Here is a 21731-nt window from a genome sequence, read left to right as displayed (position 1 = left end):
TATAAGCAGCACCTGAGGTCAAAATAAGACCACTGTGTACTGTGAGATCTAATTATGAAGGGTTTTATTGTCCGAGAATCAGAAAGTGGACTGTTAACATGCTAGTTGTTAGCTTTATAGTGCTCTGGTCTTTGAAAATTGTGAAAACCTTATAAATAAAAGCTTATAAACTCATGAAAAGTGAATAATTAGGATGCTTTAGGCATTTTGGTATCGGCCTATAAGGCACATTAAAATTTCTCAAAAAACAACAGTGGGCCTTATAATACGATGCACCTTGTGTATTAATTTTGGTCGTGGTTACTGACCTTGAAGCGATTTTATGTGGTACATGGTGCTGAAACATCTGTCAAAATGTTTTAGTACGACTCTGGTAAACTACAAAGCTGCACCGGAGTTAGTCCAACAGAAACTGACGGCATCGGTGCACAAGGAGTGAGCTGTTTTGTCAGTGCTTATAGTTTACGCAAATTAGCCATGTGCTTTTAAGATTTGATGGTGTTGTAGAAAAAAAAAAAAAAAAAAACTAATGATAAAAACTAAAGTTATCCGCCCACATTCACATTCATAATCCACATTCACCAAGACAGGAAGGCAACGCCGGGCGAATTAAGCCACGATCGGCCAATGGATCATGGACACCTGGACTAAGGATCAGTCTCAACTTTTGTCCATTTGTTTCACTTAATGCTCCTTATAATCCTGTGCACCTTATGTATTAAAATAGACGAGAGAATTCAACATGATTGATATTGCGCCCTTATAATCCGGTGTGATTTATAGTCTGAAAAATACAGTAAGTGAGGAATAACTCTGGACTAGTGTTGTGACTAGACCCAATACTGATTTTGACACCCAAATAATCTTTTTAAAAGCTCTTTTTTAGACAATATTGTAATTTCTGTTTATTATGCCATGTGGTTTTACTGAAGTTCAGACAAAACTCAAGATGAAACTTCAGAAAAACTAGGTCTATGTGTTTTTTTTAAGTTATCTGCTTAAACGAGAATCTAATTTTGGTACTAGTTGTAGTATTGATTAGTATTGGATTTTTGATACTTTTGACACTCCAACTTTGGACCACTACAAAATCTTTAAAATAAACCAGTTCTGTTTATAATGTTTTAAAAAAAAGAAGTCAGATGCAGTGACTTTAACAGACAGCACAGTAATAAACTACAATAATTTGAGTGATTTGTATGTTTTTTGTTTCCACTTTTTGTTTTAAACTATGGACCAAATAATATTTGAGTCTGAAAAATAAATAATAATAATAATATCCTGATAATAGAATTAAAGGGCCCATCTCATGCAAAATCATGAGCTTTCTACCTTCTAAGAGTGACGTCTGGGTCTTGTATTTGTCGCCGAAGTGGTTTTTAGATCGATTCTGCGTTTTCTTTAACAAATTACAGTATATTTCTGCAACCCTCCCACGTGACAATGAACTAAAGCTGCTACAATAATGACGCGTTTGACATAGCAGAAAGTGCTTCTCACCCGCCCCCCTCCCCCGCTCCACCACCTCCACCCCCCATCGTCTGACAATTCCCACATGAACACCTAAACAAAAGCAACAGCATAAGATCATTGTTCTACACTGCAGTGAACACGATATAATAAGTTGATCTACTAGTGTTTATTAAAACTTTACCAATCAGTAATGTTCAGCTGATGTGGACGTGGTGCTTGAGCTTCGTGCTCCTCAAAGTCCTCGTCCGATTCCGGGTCCAACACATGCGGCTGAACGCGCTGTATCTCCATGATCAATAAAAGTTTATTCCTCTTACTATCAGGGTGCACGCCTGTCTCCCCCTCCCTGCCTGAGATGGGCGGAGGAAGGGCGGCTCACTCGTCACCTACGTCACGTTTGGAGGGCGGAGCCTGTGCTTTCTCAGGACTGACGGGGGGAGGAGCAGTAGTCGGCCTTTCATAGTTCCTGGTCTGTGACTGTCTCCAAGAAATCAGTAAGATTTCAGAACTATTGTGTAATGGATGTTCTAAAACCCAAACTGTGCTTGTTTATGTGCAGAAGATACAATGTGAAAAGACTTATTTTACATCAGATGGGCACTTTAAAATAACAGCAACAAAAAATGTAAGTATGATAGTGGCATGGTAAATAGACATGGATACAGGGCACATCTGGTTAATCCTAACTCTAACCAGGCAGTACAGAGTTTGAGTCCTGAGTGAGTCATTATCGTCTAAAAACCCACATGTGAATCTACGGCCCAAGCCCAGCTCACTTTAGAGATTTCTCCATTTCTTCCCAGCTGTGCTCGCTCAGTGGGTCCTACTGAGAATTTCAACTATCATTTAAAAATTCATTAAAACTCAAGTCAGAAGTATCATCCAGATACCATGTTATCTCCACTCTATTACCATATTCATTTACTGTTAAGTTACAAACGCACAGTGGAACTTTCTGGTGAAGGGTCCACAACCTGCTCATGTTATATCACGGGGATGTTATTGCTGTGCCTGAAATGTTCCGCAGTATAGCATTTAACTTCTCAGTAAAGACGGCAGGCGTAACAAGGTCAAGTTACAGGTCAGGGTCTCACTTATAAAGCTATAAATCTTTACAAAGAGCTCTGAGCCACACACACATGCACACAAGGAACCATTCACACATTCATACACCAGTGTACACAGACTCTGGGGGCGAGATGGGTTAAATGTCTTGGACCAAGGACACATTGGCAGCATTCATCTGTGGGAGCTGGAAAGACACCGCCAACCTGTGGGTCAGTGGATCTGACGCTCAACCAATCATGTTTTCTTTTGTATGTCCACGTACAAAAAGTGTTACGTCTACATTAACTCTGATCTATAAAGAGACAACTTTAGGTAGAAGTGAGCCGTTTGGTCTGATATCTTGAACTTTAGTGTCATAAATGAATAAATGCAAGATAGATAAGTACCACACTGGAACATTCCAGGCATAGCAATAAGATCTCCATGGTGACAAGCAGATCGTGAACAACTTGAAATCGGGCTCTGATATCTCTTGCATGGATCATCATTCCTCATCGTCTATCATTTATCAATAGCACACTTTACAAGCGCCGGGAAAAATTCAACACTTGTTTTTAGAAGGTTACGTCTTTGTGTGTTGTTGCCAATGCAAATTTCCAGCATAATAAATATTTAAACAACACAACAGACTGAAATAATCTACACCTAAAAATAATTTGGTCATGTTTGCTACAAGGTCTGGGTACCATTTGTTCTTTTGAATTTCAGTTAAGAACAAAAATCAATAAAATGGGAAACAGTCTGTTATTAAATTTTTCTGTTTTAGAGTGAAACAAAACAAAACAAAACAAAAACAAAAAACAGATTTCAACCTCTATTTCTAATATTTAATTTAAATTTATTTCAAATAATACCAATCAAAAAACAGTCTTGGTGCCTATTTTTATGTTGATATTTTATTCTCTCTGGTATATTTGCCCTGGAAGTTCTGTTGCTAGAAGGATTTATTTTGTGGACAAACACGTCTCTTCAGAAAGTCATTGCTGAACTCCAAGATGAGAAACAGGAGGCAGTGATAAACTCTCCTTTGTTCAGTGACACTGAATTCACACACAACGCTGAGCAGCAGAACTTCATATAAACCAGAGAATAAAATAGGCATATGGGACTATTTTTGATTGGTGCTGTGTGAAAAAAACTTTAAACTAAATATTGGAAATTTGAGGTCGAAATATGTTCATGTATCCGTTTTTGTTTGACACTAAAACTTAACTAAAATTGTTTTTCGTTCTTAATTGAAATTCAAAAGAACAAATGGTACACAAACCCTACAAATTTAATTTAGTTGTTAGGGTTAGATTGAACATTTTAATAAAAAACAGCATCAGTATTAAGTGCAAAAAAACTCAGAAATATCATTAGAACGTTAACGCTGGCACAGACTGTCCCTCGGACTATAACTGGCCCACTACTGTTGTCCACAGAGCCAATTGCTCCAAATATATTGTCTTCTATTTGTGTCTCCTCTATTTTAAAATGCACAATGATTTTGACATAAAGCTGAAGTGAACTTGAATCCAGACTGGGTGACAGGAGCCGACCCCTGACAATATCCGCCGCATCTTTAAACCTCCTGACAGTGGCATTGTCCCCATTTATTTGAGACTAGTTGGAGTAGTTGAGATGATGGAGAGGAGGATGAGGAAGCTGAGCATGACTAGACCCACTTACAGTGCCCACAGGGACTGACGCACCTGTCACCTGCTCCTGCACTCAAACACAGCAACAATCTGAATCCAGTCTTTATATGGAAATGACTGTATGATTAAACTACTGCACTCACTGAGTTATGTAAAAAGGAGAAGGTGAAATGTGAAATATTGGCTGGTCCTGTACATTTTTTAACATGTATTTCAATTAAAATATGTCTTAACATTAATCAAGGCAAGCAGTGGTTGCCTTGCCTATAGAATCTAAAATCATTGCATGTGAAAAGTTAAATTAAATAGTTTTCGAATTATATCCACATATTTCCCTTCACTTCTGTCAGTTTGAGACATGGTTGTAGTGGTGGTGTCCTTTACTACACTCTTCTGGTCACTGCACAAACTGCAACATCCGCTGTTCCGAACGCCTCATTAACTTGTGTTGTTTTGACTTTCTACGGAGGCCTGGAGGCACAAGTGGAGAGCACGGCTTTCTACATTTGCTCTTACAAGACACAAGCCAGCCAGTTGTTTTAGAGGTTTGCGCATGCGCACTGTAGACCACAGCCGGCTCAAACAGCGCTGAAAAAGCCCACATCTTCATCCTTGGGAACTGGAGATGTGCAGTGACTCCACGTGAGTGCGCATGTGCGACAGGAGACGACAACAGCAGCACGAACTTTCAACACAAGTGACTAAAAACAACTCAGGCCATCATTTAATCAAACAGTGAGCGAGTTTCAGGTTGAGTTTGTGTGAAATGGAGGATCCAGATGGAGCAGAGGAGTGAGAGCGGCCGGTGAGGAGCCCGTCTCATCTGTGTGTTTATGAAGGAGCGACAGTGTGAGTAGAATAACAGCACTATTACACACGTGTGGAGGAACATGTGTGTGTTCTGGACCTGCCCCACTTCAGGGAAATACAGGATGCCTCTTCAGGAAAGGCGCAGTTTTGTATCTGTGAGAGGTGAGTGTGAGTGCTGTTCTAACGCAGGGATGTGTTTCAGGGGACATTTGTGACACTGTATCAGGCTGTGTTATAAGTGCACCTGTGTGACCAGTGCACTGTTGTTGTTAGTTTCTCTTCATGATCTTCATGTTGTACATGTTGTGTACACATGTTACAGATGTGTCGAGCTGTCATGTCATTCATATTGTTTCAGATGCATTATAATAATGACATAGATAGGAAGTGTCCTGAAGGCTCAGCTGCATAAATAAGATGGAGGAGTAGAAACAAACAAAGGGTGTCAGCTACAGTCCAATATCCAAATATTAATTAACTATTAACTATTAACTATAAGTAGGTCTAGGTCTCTCTTATTTGACTCCAGAGTGGCTCAGAATGAATGCAATTAATGTGAGTAAAAATAAATATATTCATTTACAATGTAGTTTGCATAAAACGTGGCGTTATTAGATTGTTCTTGACTATTGATATTCACCCCAGGTCTGCGTCACTGCACACTACTGCTCTTACCCCAGTACAGATCTATTGTAGAAGCAGCTCTTGCTGTCAAAATAAGTCTGCTATATAAAGTGTTTAACTGTCCAAGAATCAGGCAGTGCACTGTTAGCGTGCTAGTTGTTGTTAGCTTTACTGTGACAGGAAAACTCAGCTCTGGTCTGATCTGAGATTTCTGAAAAGTGCTTTCAAACTCATTGCGGTGAAGAATTAGGAGGCTCAGAACACATAAGGTAAGTGACTGATCACTTTGGACCACTGCAAACTTAAAAACAGAAAAAACAGAACAAGTTCACAAAATTTAACATCTTCCCTATAAGCAAGACCATTAAAAAAGTTAAACATGGCAAATTTATGGATCCAATCCCTAACAAAAATTCAAAGGTTCAACATTTATAGATTTTCAATTTAGATGTTTCTTTCAAAAACACAGTTCTGCATCAGAAAATTGAACATCAAGTTCTATTGTAAAGTTGGAATTTGAGCGGAGTCTTCTATTGCAGTACTGGTCTGTATAATTTACGTGTTGGCTTGTTTGGACAGCTTGAAATGCAGCGCTGGTGTGAAGGTCATGACCTACGGCTAATTACGCGAGGAGAGGCCAAGAACATAGGCAAGAATGTTGAAATGTGAAGTCTCTGGTGCTAATTTCTAAACAAAATTAATATAAAATGCAAATAATGCACTTTTGACTTAAATATATGGAAACAAACCTAGGATCATTAAATGTGAGATATAAAAATGTAATGTGTAATGGAAATTTTGGGAATGCAATAGAGTTACATATCAGGAAGTAGACGTTAGCATGTTAGTTGTTAGCTTTATCGTCACGGCAAAACTAGGATGCTCAGAATGCATAAGGTTAGGGACAAATAAAAAAATATAAGAATGAAGTTAATTGGAATTAGATGATGAATGTAATAAAGTATCTGGAGTTTCTAGTTTCCCACGTGCCTTTAAGCAAGATCTTTTTTTTTCTTTATACCACTGACCACACTGTCCACCCACCTGTCGAGCCAGAGCCGAGCTGCAGACATCCTGAAGGAGGGAGTGCACCAGCGTTACACAAACTAAACGCCAATGCTCACTAATGTGCACTTTATAAACCGTTTAATCAAGTCAGAATGGTGTTTCCTCTTCAGAAACAATAAACCATTTAATCAGGTTATAACAGTGTTTCCTCTTTAGAAACTTACCTGGACTTATGTTTCTTTCTCTTTGGGTAAACCTGCATATTTAGTTTGTCTCTCCAGTCCGTCTGGTGTCATCAGATGGTAACTTCATCATTAGCAGATTTTGTTTTTAGCTGAAACTGCTTCAAAACTCAATGTGCAAACAGATCCTTGCACCCTCTGCTAGTATTTATGTTGTCAAATTTTAATCTGAGAGGTACAAATGTGAAATATCAAAGCTAAGTGGAGAATGCATTCACACTTGTCAAGGTTTGGATCTGGTTTGAATCCAGTTTAGTCCCATTATAGTCCTGGTTATGGTTTGGTTCCAAGTTTGGTCAAGTTTTGATATAGTGTGAAGTGTTAAAGTTGTCAAATTTACATTTTCATGCTCATTTTGTCAACTAAATCCAACATAGTTTTAGGCTACGTTCAGGGCTTAACGCTCAATTACGATTTTTTTGTGAAATCCGATGTTTTTGCGAGGTCGTTCACATTTTCAATTAAATGTGACTTGTATGTGATCCTCTGTGTGAACGTTAAACAGCCCGAAAGTGTCCCGCATTTGCACTGGAGACACGACGACGTCAACCACAGCGGGCGTGCTCTGTGTTTACGGAAGTTGTCCAAACATGGACGCAGCATTGAGCACCTGGAGATTTTAAAGTTCCTCTCGTACCGGAGCCAGAACATGAACAACTTGTTTTAAGGAGGAGATTGAGATGGAGAAGGACGAGGTTTTTGGCCGTGGTGTTTTGTGGGGCAGCGGCAGCGACATACGTTGAAAGGAACGTGTGGATGTGGAGACGTAGCTAAGAGTGGTGAGTGGAGATGTGCTTCACTTCAGTGACACGGAGTTCATGAACAATTTTCGCCTACTTCAGCGCAGAATAGTGACGTTTGTGGCTTGTTGATAATGCGTAGGTCGAATGAAGTCGCATGTCAAAAGATCAGATATGTATCGGTTTCAGGAGCACATATCCAAGTGTTCTGGGTCACATTTGAAAAAATTGGATCTGTGTGGTTCAGACTGTCATTAAAAGATCAGATACAGGAACATAGAAGCCAAAAAATCAGATTTGGGTCACTTCAGGCTGCAGTCTGAACGCAGCCTTAGTCAGCCAGAGAAAAGATTTTTCTTTTTAAAAGTACAGTATGTCATTTTCTGAAGGTGGCATGTCACCTGCATGATTCCATGGAAATAGAAAGTTAAAGCCATATTCTGTAACATGCTCCATAGAGATAACACCATGTTTTATGACTGTGTATACTGTGGAAGATTATAGTCAAAGGACTGTTTCCATGGAGACAAGCAGGAGGAGGTCCTCATCCAGGTCAACTAAGAGTCAGATTTGTGGAGATGCAAGTCCACTTCTAAAGACACTAGTGTTTCTGTTTTATTATACTGCCTCATGGTCTTGACTGGAGCTTTGGGACTGAACTTCTTCCTTTCATTATTTACGCATGTTTCATATTTTGTTAATATATCTGCACTTTTAGTCATCATTTTAGTTGACAAAAGTGATTATCGTTTTAGTGAAAGTTTTAGTCATTATAACTTCTTGATCTAGTTTAGTTTTAGCCAACAAAATCATGACACTGCCAAAAACTATGACAAAACATTTTAGTCAAGAAATTAACACTTGTCAACTGGCATGACTTAATCCGTCACCCCAGATGCCCTCCCTGTCACACTGCCGTCACCCTCCTTACCTCCTGCAGGCGCTGGATGTGTTCTCGGCACGTCTCCAAGTCGCTGTCACCCGGCACCACGATCAGTCCCAGGGGGATGGCTGCAGGGAGAGCACAGGAGCGGGGCAATTATCGGACTGCCTTTTGATATGCCGTAATATGGGGAGAGTGGGGAAGCGGAACACCATTAGAAAGTACGTACAGAGAGGAGAGAAGAAGAGGGGTAGACAGTATATGCAGTCATTAAGAGGCTTCACAGGCTACAGACACTGTCCAAGCAGAATATAACAATATAACAGGAGAAGTGAGGAACAGTGAGAAGTTCACATAGATAGTAGTTGAACAATGTTGGGAAGTCTGTAACTAATTTTTCTGACCAGAGTTAAAATTGAAGTTAGATTTGTGATAGGGCTGAACCATTTCTGAAAAATATCTAATTGTGATTTCCATGTCAAGCATCTTGATTGTGATTAGATTTTAGGTTTTAATAATAGGCTTCTGTTCATAGTTCACACTTACACATGTCCAGAAGAACTGACAAAAATACAAGAAGTGCATTAAGGGAGTGTGACGTCACCTATAGTTTTTTTCAATACAAAGTGAATTAGAGTCAGAGTTGATGGAGCCGGAAGCACGCCCAGGACCACTTAATATCTGGAACATGGGGTCTAGCAGGTTAGCTCTAATAATGAATAATAATGGATCAGATTTATATAGCGCTTTTCTGGACACTCAAACACGCTTTACTTCACACTCAGTGATGGTAAAATACTATTGGAGCCACAGTTGCCCTGAGGCAGACTAACGGAATCAAGGCTCCTAATCTGCACCATCACCATTCTGACCACTTTTACAGTCTATGGAAGTGAAACTAATAAAGAATCACATTTCAGACCATGTTAGTACAGATGTAAACTACAGGCTTAGCAGCTTTTTATACTTGTTTGTGAAGAAAATTATGGTACTTAAAAAATTGCAGCCTTTGCAATTTGCCAGTTGTGTCCACTCAAACAACGATTTTGATTCAAAGGTGTTAAATCTTAGTCAGGCACCACCTAGTGTCTCCGCTCAATTTCATTTCTCTCTAGCAACTAGGTCATGAATCAGAATACACTAGACGGTTTGTAAAAACCCCAGAAGTGAGAGTTCAGGCACCAGCCAATCAGAGAAGAGACATACTTCGAGTACGAGCACAGGTCCTGTGCTCAGGTCTCTGCACTGGCTCAGAGAATAGACTTTAAAGCAGCTCTGCTTGTGTACAAGTCTCTCCATGGCCGAGCACCAAAGTCCATCTGTGACATCTTAGTGTCATATGAACCATCTCACACTCTGAGGAGCTCAGGGACCGACCTCCTGCTGGTGCCCAGAGTCACGACTAAACAAGGGGAGTCAGAGTTTCAGGTTCATGCAGCTAAAACCTGGAACAGTCTGAACATGTGAGACAGACTCTTCTGTGACGCTGTTTAAATCCAGACTCAAAACATTTCTGCTTAACTGTGCATATAACTGAAAGGTTTTCATTCCGCACTCTTCTCTCCAATTTATGTCTCTCTTTTTTAATTTTAATCTTCATGATTATTTATGTTTTGATTAGTTTTGTATGTCTTATTCTGTGAAGCACTTTGAATTACTTTGTGTACGAATTGTGCTATACAAATAAACTTGCCTTGCCTTGCCTTCTTGTGTTGGCAAAGATTCCCGAGATCGAGGATTTAAAGGCAGAAGATAATGTTTGGTGAATTTCATCAAGGGGAAAGACGTTATTGTTCTTCTTCCTACAGGATTTGGGAAAAGCTTAATAAACCAGCTAACCCCGTTAGCGGCGCATTACATACATCAGGACCAAATATCAGCGACTGGTTAAATGATAAAAAGTACCTGCCTACTGTCGAGAGGAGGAATTCTAACACTGCAAGGTAAGCGAGGCTGCCAATCTGCGCCATTGGCCCCTCCAACCAACACCATCACTTACACACCACTTTCATACTCGGCAATGTGGGTGAAGTGTCTTGCCTAAGGACACAATAACAGTTTTTTTTTACGACTTGCGCCCCCTGTGGCACCTCATTTTCCCAGTGTCTCCATCCAAGTCCTAACCAGGCCTGACCCTGCTGAACTTCTGAGATCTGACGGGATCAGGCTAGTTTAATCTAACAGATTTTTAAGTTTCGTAGTAGTATGTTTGTAAAGGACTACAGTCAGCAGCTTTTATTTTATTTCAAGATATTTTCTGTTCTGTATTTCTGTTTATTTAAAAATTCTACTATCAAAATAATTGCAGCGTTGAACATTTCAATACTCCTGTTTATATGGCCTTGAACTACTTGCTAGATCTTAAAATAAGTACTGTTTTTTCTGATCAGATTTTTTATTACTGAACCGCTAAAAGAAATGACACAGTGGGAGGTTTATGTACAAAAAAGTGTTTGTTTCAAAAGAGAATTAATCATTTTAGATTTCAAATTATGAGATTAGAATATAAAGGTCCATCATGTAACTTTTCTGGTGGAGTGTGGCAGATCTACTTGCCCCCATGGAGATTGTATTGCTTCACCTGGAAGGCCAAGTTACAGATCAGATCTGCGGAGTGACAAAGCTATTCATAGTAAGAATCCATGTTTTTAAGGTGGTTTTAAACAATACAAATTGAATAAATGCAACTGAATTGAATCAATGGAAGATACGTTTAATACTGTACCTCCTAAAAGTTTACCTAGTGTACCTTAATAAATAAATATGAACAACACGAAAAACGCAATTAAATGTAAATAAATACAGTAAAAACTCATTTGACATCATGCAGGATGCTAGTGTCCCTTGGGTGCCCTGATGGCGACCACAGCCTCAGCATTTTCAGTTTGAGTGTTTGCACGGTTTCTGCTGTCAACAGAGAAAATGATGCAACTGTGGCCAATGTAGCATAAATACATGTGGACTAAAGCCAGGTCATTACAGTAGAGTGTGTTCAGTGACGGCACTGCTCACTGCTGCACTACCTTTTTATATATGGCATTAGAAAGTGGAAATTGTTAAACCCTTGTCCTTTAATTTATACATTCATACATAATCAAGACAGAAGAATTGTCTTGCCTAATGACACAACAAAAGCATTATTAACCCAAGTGAGTGTCCAACAGCTTGTGCTCAACTTATATCACTCAGAGAAGATGTGGTATTGGCAAGATTTATATCAATAATAATAATAAAAAAAAGTCCTCCTGATAATGATAATCAGATGTTAATTTTGCATTTCTGGTTGAGGTTCAAAAAAAAAAAAAAAAAAAGATAAAAGGCACAAATGTAACTTTTCTGGGAGAAGAATCGCCGCCTGCTTCTGCCTGTAGAGATCCTGTTGCTAAGATGTGTCTGAAATGTTCCATATTATGGCATAAAACTTGAGCCCACACACAGTTAGAGTGTATGTTTATCATGATATTCTTTTAGCTGTGACAGGTGTTTTCACATCTAAAACAATTTCATGATAATTGAATGAATGCTATAGATTATTGGTTTAATGTCATACTAGTGGTTTTCAGGCCGGCCAGAATGGTGCCAGTGCTGGTTCCCGTGCCCAAGTGCTTACCAGTGAACAACCCACGTTCATATCATTTAAGTACACCCATGATGCATCATCGACAGAGGCTGTGATTTTGCCATCAAATAAAAACAAGTCCAAACAAAAGTGGACGTCACAGCAAGAAAAATAACAATCATGGATCGCATCATCAACTTGTACTCATACAAATCCTTATTTATCTGCTTCAACATCTGCAGTGGAGAAGGTGGCAGCGACGCCCAAAGATGTAACCTTACCAGACGAACACGGTTATCAAATATCTGGTCTCCTCCGCTGACCACTGCACAATCTTCTTGTACTTTCTTTTATATTCCCATGTGGCCTTATATGTGTGTAAACCCCCAGTGGTCCAGGTGGGTTCCACAGCGTCCATGGGCGTGTACAAATCAAAGTCTTCTTGTTTTGATACAATTGAAGAGTAGGGGTGTGCAAAATATCAAAATATCAATATATATTGTATCGTTTAATCTGATGATACAGTATCGATAACATGGACTGCTGTATCGATATATCAGCAAGAGTATTTTTTGGTGTGTTTTACTAAATTATTTTGTTACAGCTACAGTTTTGTTGTTTGTTTAGAGCAGGGGTGTCAAACTCATTTTGGTCCAGGGGTCGTATCCAACCTACTTTGATCCCAAAGGGGCCGGATCAGAAAACTCATGACATATAAACCCCAAAAATAACAATAAGTTCAAATATTTGTGCAGAGAAATGCAAATCTATAACAGAAATCTTTTTTAATTGATGAACTCTTTCTTTTACAAAATATTATAATATGATGAACAAACTGAAACTTTATGAAAAATTCTATTTCAACACAAAGTTTTAACATCTTGTATGCAAATAGGAATAAGTAAATTTTTCTTGGAAAATCCTGCACTCAGCGTCCACTTTTCTTGTTTTTGCCATTTTGCTGATGAGGGTGTCACAGTCAACAGTCAAAAAGGATTGTTTGGAAAGAGACAAGTCTTTATTTGTGCTGCTCTGGTGGGAGGGGCCATGCACAGAGACGTTGGAGATGCTGATATACTCAGCGATGCAGAAAATTACCAATATTTTAATAGAAAATATAATTCAAATATTTAAGTAGAAAATCAGCCGAGGGCCACATTAAAGGTCTTGGAAGGCCGGATCTGGCCCCCGGGCCTTATGTTTGACACCTGTGGTTTAGAGGAAGAAAACTCTTTTATTTGACAAATTTGACATTTTCACTGTTTTGACGATTAAAATGTTTGTGTTTCATATGAACTTTGCAAAACAAGTGGTTTAACAAAGATTTTTAGCACCAAGATTTAGACTATTTTTTCCAGAAAAATTTGAAATATATCTTGATACAGTGCACTTTTGATTCAGTACAATTAAGGCTGGCCAAAAATAAAAACAATATTAATCAAATTAATCTCATGAGTTTGAGCGCGATTATCATGATTAATCGCATGTTATACGCAAAACCAATTAATGAATTAAAAAGTAGTGTACAGCGCACTTTTATTGGACATATAAATGAAAGAGTCACACATTTGTTGTGCAAACAGCATTTCTTTCCAACTGGAACCCTCAGAGCCTTTAAGGTATTCTGTGAAGGCTCAAGAAAAAATATTGAATTAATTTTTCTACAACTAATATATTTTTTTCAATATTTTCTATGAGTGAGTAATAAACACTTGTTATAAACTTCGACTGATATTTCTTGGGAAACAAAGGGTTAATATAATGGAATGGAAATGGACCAATCAAATTTTTTTCCTCTAATGGTATCTGGGTAAATCAGTGAGTGAGTTATGAGCGGGCAGTGTTGGGGAGTAACGGATTACATGTACCGCCGTTACGTAATCAGAGTACAAATTATGAGTAAATGTATTCAGTTACAGTTACTGTTTCAATGAGTGGTAATTGGATTACAGTTACTTTGCTGAAATAAGTGGATTACAAGGCGGTATTTTCCTGTTTTCACATTTTGTGCTACTACCTCGCATTTATTTATTTTTTTATTTCGGTAATTTCACTCATTGCCGGAAACCCACACAGAACGCGCGCAATAAGAGCGATGTAAACGTCATGTTAAAGTTGGCGGTGTCAGTCACACAGTGGAAGCAGCAGTGCATTGGTAAAAACGCATTTGTGTCTTGGAAATTCTTCTCCCGATGTGAGATATATATAAAAAAAAACTAATAAAAAATCGCCTACAACTTAAATGTGAAACAGGAGCTACTGGCACTGGTGAAAACAACCTGCATAGACTCATAATATCTGCACCACTGTCCTATAGTGACCTGCGACATGAGGGGACGCGCACACAAACACACACAAACACACAACAAACACACACCTTCATCATCGTCATCAACCTGAGAACCCGCGGACCACGTCTCCTTCCGTAGTTACTGCGCGGACACCGCCGTCTCGTGCGCCGCGTGTGGAACGTGTTTTCTCGCGTAAACCGCGCTTCCTCCTGTGCGCCTCTAAACTAGAACTAACACCAGGACTAAACCAGAACTAATCCAGGACTAAACCAGGACTAAAGCAGGACTGAACCAGGTTTAAACTAGGACTAAACCACGACTAAACCAGAACTAAGGACCTGGTCTAGACCAGGTCTAAAATCAGGAGTAAACCAGGTCTAAAAATCAGGACTAAACCAGGACTAAACCAGGACTAAACCAGGTCTAAACAACATGACACCTAACAGTAGGTTGACATAATTTAAGGTGATCTCATATAAAAAATTATTTCTCTATCAATAATATTTTTTTATATGGTGAAGGAAGAGCTTATCTTGTTACTGTCTTTTAACAGACAAAACCTCTTATATTAAGATATCGTGGTCTTTGTTTCTCTACAGCAAACAGTTGCTTATTCATGGAGACTTGGGCTCAGACAATTTGAAGACAACAAACAAGAATTTTCAGGATGTGGTTGCTACATTCATGTCGTTTAAAAAAACATGACAATATCAAGTAATCCAAAGTAATCAGATTACGTTACTCACTTTAAGTAATTTAATGGATTACGTTACAAACTACATTTTGGGGTGTGTAATCTGTAATCTGTAGGGGATTACATTTTAAAAGTAACCTTCCCAACACTGTGAGCGGGATTATATCAAGAAATCTTCTGGGGCTTCGTGAATACCCTGTAACAGCATAATGTAAGCAAGACCGCAGCGACGTAAACCGCACTGGACACCTCGATTTGGATGCATCAGGGGCCAGACGCCTGGAAGGAGGAGGACAAAGAGAAAGACCGGTCGGAGCTAGGAGCATGCAGAAGCTCAGAGCCCGTGGCGGGCCGGAGATAGAGCCTGAGGCCAAGGCCGCAGCCTGCAGAGGCTTGGACACGTTGCATCTCACGTGGTCAGAAAAAAAGTGAAAAAAGTGTAAAGGAAAGACGTCAAACTTAAAGAAAAATAAAAGCCATTGAGCAACAGGGGTTTACAATAAAAAAATACAAAATAAATAAAAACTGCGTTAACGGTGTTAAAATAATTGTTGGCGATAATGAATTAGTTAACGTAAAATTAACGCATTAATGTGCCCGGCCCTAAATACAATATATGTCATATCGTGGCCTATGTATCAAGGTATTAATCGTATTGGCAACTTCTTAATGATACCAGCCCTACTTATGATTATTCTAAAGCTATCCTGGAATTCATTCACTTCTGTCCTGTGTATGTGACTTTTGTAAATTAATAATTGATACTTGTTCAAATGAGTATCTACAGTACTTTCAACACTAGTATTTGTATCGATTAGAATCTGTTTTTTGATACTTTTGACAACTGTAATAGAAAGACAGCGATAATTTGAAATCTGCTGAGCAATGTTCCACATCCAAAACCAGAATATTTTACAGTGTGAGACAAAGGATGACCGTCACTGTAAACCTGATCCCCGCGCCTGCCACTGTACACTGTAATGAACCCATCCAGACACAGCTAACTGCTGCGGGCGGACGGAGGCGGACGTTTTTTTCGGACATCATAACCATTATATATATTTTGCACGCGTCTATTTTCTGCTAGCTAGCCGGTTAATCTGCGCGGAGTGACAGCGCGTTACCTCCGGGATGGCGTTTTGGCACCTTGTTAGCGACATGAGACCGGTCGTGTTTAATACAGCGGGCGTGACGGGAGAGTGTAGCTTTTAGGATGCGGGCAGCCAGGGGAAATGATCAGACCGGCATTGTTCAGCTTTCAGGCGCTAATGGGGTGAGAGAATGCAATTAGAACACACACGTTTTTTTGTGGTTTTGGCAGCAATAGAGGATAAGAGTCAGATAATGTGTTTGGATGAGTCGAAACAGATTTAAGGATTTAGTTAGGTTAAATTGTTACTTGGATAAAAGTTAAGAAGCTCCGTGAAAAACTGAAAGTAGTGTTCCATAAAGCCAGTAGCATAAAAAAACAAGTAGGGCTGTGCGATTACATTTTAATTGAGATCGAGATTCAATCATTTCTAATCTCGTGAATGATCAGCTCGGGTCTTTTTAATGGAGGTCCACAGCCAATTGTCTCCCAGTAAAAGCATGTGGTTGAGCGGTAAAAGCATCACTTTACAGGAAGAGAGATTGTTTGTTCATATTATGTGGAAGTGACATGAAGAAATAGTTCATAAACATACGATTCAAGATAGTAAAACTGAAAAGATATCAAATGAAAATGGATTTGATATAATGAAAAAAATGATGATCCTTTTTGTCATATCACCCAGTACTAAAAACAAGTGCTGCAACTGTCATTTGCTAATCCTCCTACAATGTTACAATAACTACTACTAATATTATAGCAATGCAAGTAGTAGTGGTGTGCAAAAATATTGAAATATCTATTTATATTCTATTATTTAATGTGATGATACAGTATTGACATCGTGGCTGCTGTATCGATGAGTGTTTTTTGGTATATTTTACTAAATTATTTTATTACAGTTACAGTTTGTTGTTTGTTCAGAGGAAGGAAACTCATTTGACATTTTTAATGTTTTCATGATTAAAATGTTTGTGTTTTATATGAACTGTTGGTTTAACAAAGACTTTTAGTATCACAGCCATGATTTAGTCTTTATTTTTTATTGAACCACAGTGAATCGATTTGAAATATATCGTATTGAATTGTATCGAATCGAGAGCTCACTGTATCAAGATATGTATCGTATCGGCAACTTCTTAATGATATCCAACCTTAGTAGGGATGTGCAAAAATACTGAAATATTGATATATCATGTTGTTTAATGTGACAATACAGTGTCGATATCGTGGGCTGCTGTATTGATATATTGCCAAGAGTATTTTTTGGTATATTTTACTAAATTATTTTGTTACAGCTACAGTTTTGTTGTTTGTTCAGAGGAAGGAAACTCGTTTATTGAACACATTTGACATTTTCACTGTTTTGAGGATTAAAATGTTTGTGTTTCATATGAACTTTGCACAAGAAGTGGTTTAACAAAAACTTTTAGTATCACAGACATGATTTAACCTTTTTTTTTTTACTGAGCCGCATCAAATTATTTTGAAATATATCGTATTGAGTCGTATCCAATTGTAAATTCACTGTATCGAGACATGTATCGTGATCCATGAATCGAGGTATGTATCTTATCAGCAACTTCTTAATGATTTCCAGCCTTAGTAGAGGTGTGCAAAAATATTGAAATATCAATATATCGTATTGTTTAATGTCATGATAGAGTATCAATATCACGAGCTGCTGTACCAATATATTGCCAAGAGTATTTTTTGGTATGTTTTACTAAATTAATTTGTTACAGCTACAGTTTTGTTGTTTGTTTAAAGGAAGGAAACTTATTTATGTGACACATTTGACATTTTCACTGTTTTGATGATTAAAATGTTTGTGTTTCATATGAACTTTGAACAAAAAATTTGATTTAATGAAGACTTTTAGTATCACAGTCACAATTTAGCCTTTTTTAAAATTGAACTGTATTGAATTGTTTTGAAATATATCATGTTAAAACAGTGGTCACCAACCGGTCGATCTTTGCCGTATGCCGGGTAGATCTCCAGCCTAATTCAACAATTTATGACTACAAAGTGATGAACTTGAATTTGCGGGATACGCAGACAAGCTGCAGTTCAAGGATTGACCACTGCATGTATATTACTATTTGGCATGTGGCACTGTAGGTATTATACAGAAACAACGAAGAAGAAAAAATGAAAACGCACTCAGCTAGCAAAGCGAAAACTTCGCAACTATGGCAGATGATCAGTGAAAACACTCCAAGGAAAAGACAGACAACTGCCTTACATGATCAGCTCAGTGAACGCTTTTAAAGCCAAGCTGGATATGTGGGCAACACACCTGCAGAATGGGAGGCTGATGCACTTTCCCAGCCTGGAGAACATGTCACAGGGCATTAAAAACAGAGACGCATTTCACCCGGAGCAGTACTGCCGCCACCTGGAGAAACTAGGTACTGAGTTCAAGGATCGCCGTTTTGGTGAGTTGAGCGCTATGGAAGACATCGCTGCGTTTTTGTCAAACCCATTTATGGTCATTGATGTTGAGCAAGTAGCAGCTAAAATTTCAGAATGTATTTTCTTTGCCAAATGGAGTTGATATGGAAATGATTGATTTGCAAAATGACATTAAATGACATCTTAACGCACAATCGAGGGACAGTGACTTTTGGAGGCTTGTGAGCAGTGAAAGGTTTCCTCTTCTTACTAAATGTGCATTGAAAGTGAGTGTTTACTTTGGTTCAACTTACCTGTGTGAGGTGGCCTTTTCACAAATGAAAATCATCAAATTTAAGAACAGAAACAGTCTGACTGCACCTCACAGATTGTCTCAGATTAGCTGTCTGCAACTATAACCCAAACTTCAAAGCATTATCAGAGGAAATTCAGTCTCAGTCATCACACTGAGTTTGATAATAATAGAACTCCTCTAACGATTTTGATACACTGTTAATGCTGTTTTGTGTTCAAATTTGCACTATTTTGGTTGTTTCCTCTGCATGTGGTTTGTATTTTGTTTGTACTTCAATTACACATTTTTTCTTGCAGTGAGTGTTTTAATCTCCAGAAAACTGTTAAATTACCATTCTGTTATGAGTGTTCCTTCAGTTAAATATTACAAGATTGCAAAAAATAAAGCAGTCTGGAACTATAAACATGGTAATTTTTGTTGTTTTTGTGTATTTGCGTTCATGTTGGTAGATCTTGCTCTTTTCTCGGACCAAGCATGTAGATCTTTGGCTGAAAAAGGTTGGTGACCACTGTGTTAAAACATAAGCTTACTGTATCGAGGTATGTATCGTATCGGCTACTTTGGAATGATACCCAGCCTGAGCCATTAGGATAAGCAATGGGTTAAAAATATATCTGAATTCTTCCAAAAACTATTTCCCAATACTTGCAGGTTCTCCAGGTGCCTGAGTAGTTTCCCACTCAACCTAAAATATGCCAAATGAGCTTCTCCATCAGATCAGTATTCCTTCTACGTGCATTTGGTTCCTGGTGGTTGCCACAGCAGCAAACAAAGATTGTTTAAGGCTTGGGTTTAGTTTACCTCAAAGATGCAATGTGTAAATTTTGTGGTGGAGGATCCAGCACCAGTTTGTCTCCATGGAGACGCTACTGCTTTGGTATGTTCCACAGTATCACATTAAGCATATCTATTAACAGGCAAGCACTGGTCCAGATCTGTAGACATGATACCCTGTTTACAGTATGAAGTTTAATGTCATACTATGGAACATTTAAGGCCAAGCAATATCATTTCCATGGAGACAAGCAAGTGGCAAACTCTCCACCACAAATGTTACACAGTGCGCCTTTTAACAAGTACACAAAAATACTACTACTAATTTGTTTTGGGAACTCATCAAAACTCCGTCCATGGGAGTTCATAAACATTTACATCCTGTTCCGGACAAAAAGTTGGATCTGGTTAAGCCTAAAACTAGGACTGGACTCAGAATACAATGGGGAGACAGCAGGGAGGGCCATTTGGTCAACTGTTAGACCCAGAACTTCAGTGCCAAGGCGAGAGGTTGTTGCCACTCTCTCTACCAATGAAATTATACAACTAATTCATGACTTTTAAATGCTCAGAACTCAAATTCCCCCCATGCATGTGAGCAAAATGTATGTTACCTCAGTACAGATGTCTTTAAATATGTGCAATAATTCGGACGTGTGTGGTTGGCATGCTAGTTGTTAGCTACATGACAGCAAACTCCACTCTGGTCTCTGAAAGTTGTGAGACGCACGTATAAACTCAATGTGGTGAATAATTAATATGCTCGTAAAGCATGAGGTCAGTGAGGAGGAACTAGAACTACTGTAAACTGTTTAAAGGGATCATATAACACTACTCTCATGTGTTTTGTTTCAATCACACATGTTTAACACACAAACTGTGTATATTTAGACTGAGTTCTTCTCTCAAACTAAAACACAATGTCATAGAAAGTGCTCCACTGTGTTTTTTAACTCTATACACCTTCACTAGAATCATTGTGAAAATTCCCCCCCTGGAATAATCTCTACTGAATAAAAAGGTAACTTTTTAACTTGAAAACTACCACTTCATGACATCACAAGGTGGAACAAAGCATGTTGAGCTTTGGAGATGTAGACAGATTAATAAAAGAGGATTACTCAAACGTGTGTGAGTGAATGTGTAGAATCCCTCAGTCGTCCAGGCAGAATCCACGACAAAGGAGAAATTAAATCCTGTCAACTGGACAAAAGTTTTTTGATCAAATATGTTTCACAGCTGTGACAGAAATTTGTATTGAAGAAAAGATTTCTCTCAATCTGTCTGTGTGTAAATGAATGTGCTTTCTGCCCGAGACCAGAGCTCCATTAATATGTGTAAAGGCTCAGCAGACACAATTGTCATGTCCTCAAATATAAGTTAATGTAAGTGATTAGCACAAGACTGTGAAAAACTGCTTTGATATGTATTTAACTTGTATTTCTGTATAAATACTCTGAGCTCAGTTGCTCTGGAGAGGGGAGACTCAGGAGAGGCGGTTGGTCTCTGTCCAGGCCCTGGCCATATCTGCTGTAACAAGAAGAATAAACCTTTGTGTATATTCCAAAAACTCATCGGGCTTTGCAAATGGATTAATTATTTATCATCAAGAGATACATAATTTTACCCACAACAAAACTCATCCAAGCTGCTTCTTCAGTTCTGAACTGAAGTTGACAGATTGAATTTAATTTCTCCTTTGCCATGTGTGAGTGAAACAAAACACATCTCTGGGTATGTTTTTGGTGAAGTAACAGCATTATAACATGGCTTAAAGCTCAAAAGAGTCAGTTTAGCATAATATGAGACCTTTAAATGAACTAGTTTTGTTTTTAAGACAGTAAAATCAGGTAGAGTGCCTTTAAAATCAAGCACAGTATTGGTCAGTATTTGTCATTGTTGTTATTGCTAAAACCCACAAGGCTTCCAGTAAAACTATTGTTTAAATTCAAGTTTTCTCTTGTGGTTAACCTTGAGAAAATATATTCCAGATTTGACAGAAAGGCCCTTATACGGTGTTTTTTCTCTAGATCATAAACAATATATTTGACAGTGCGGTTTTGCCCTGATTGTATCTAATGAGCACAGTGGAGCTGGACGGCCATCAGTGGGAGACAAGGGT

At 38.5% G+C, this 21731-nt stretch overlaps 1 protein-coding gene across 6 annotated transcripts in view; it reads right to left on the bottom strand.

Moving 5' to 3' along the window:
* Positions 1–21731, bottom strand: part of LOC110175582 (diacylglycerol kinase zeta-like) — a 194649-nt gene that overhangs the window by 100595 nt on the left and 72323 nt on the right. For all 6 annotated transcript variants that reach the window (XM_055164293.1, XM_055164304.1, XM_020941780.2 and 3 more), the window contains one exon: positions 8537–8616. In XM_055164293.1, coding sequence (XP_055020268.1) covers positions 8537–8616 — 80 coding nt within the window. The remainder of the gene's footprint in view (positions 1–8536; positions 8617–21731) is intronic.

The sequence above is a fragment of the Boleophthalmus pectinirostris genome, unplaced genomic scaffold (assembly GCF_026225935.1).
Source record: "Boleophthalmus pectinirostris isolate CB_2022bp ecotype Guang Dong unplaced genomic scaffold, ASM2622593v1 HiC_scaffold_11, whole genome shotgun sequence".
Classification (NCBI taxonomy): Eukaryota; Metazoa; Chordata; class Actinopteri; order Gobiiformes; family Gobiidae; genus Boleophthalmus; species Boleophthalmus pectinirostris.
This window is presented reverse-complemented; position numbering and strand designations above follow the sequence as displayed.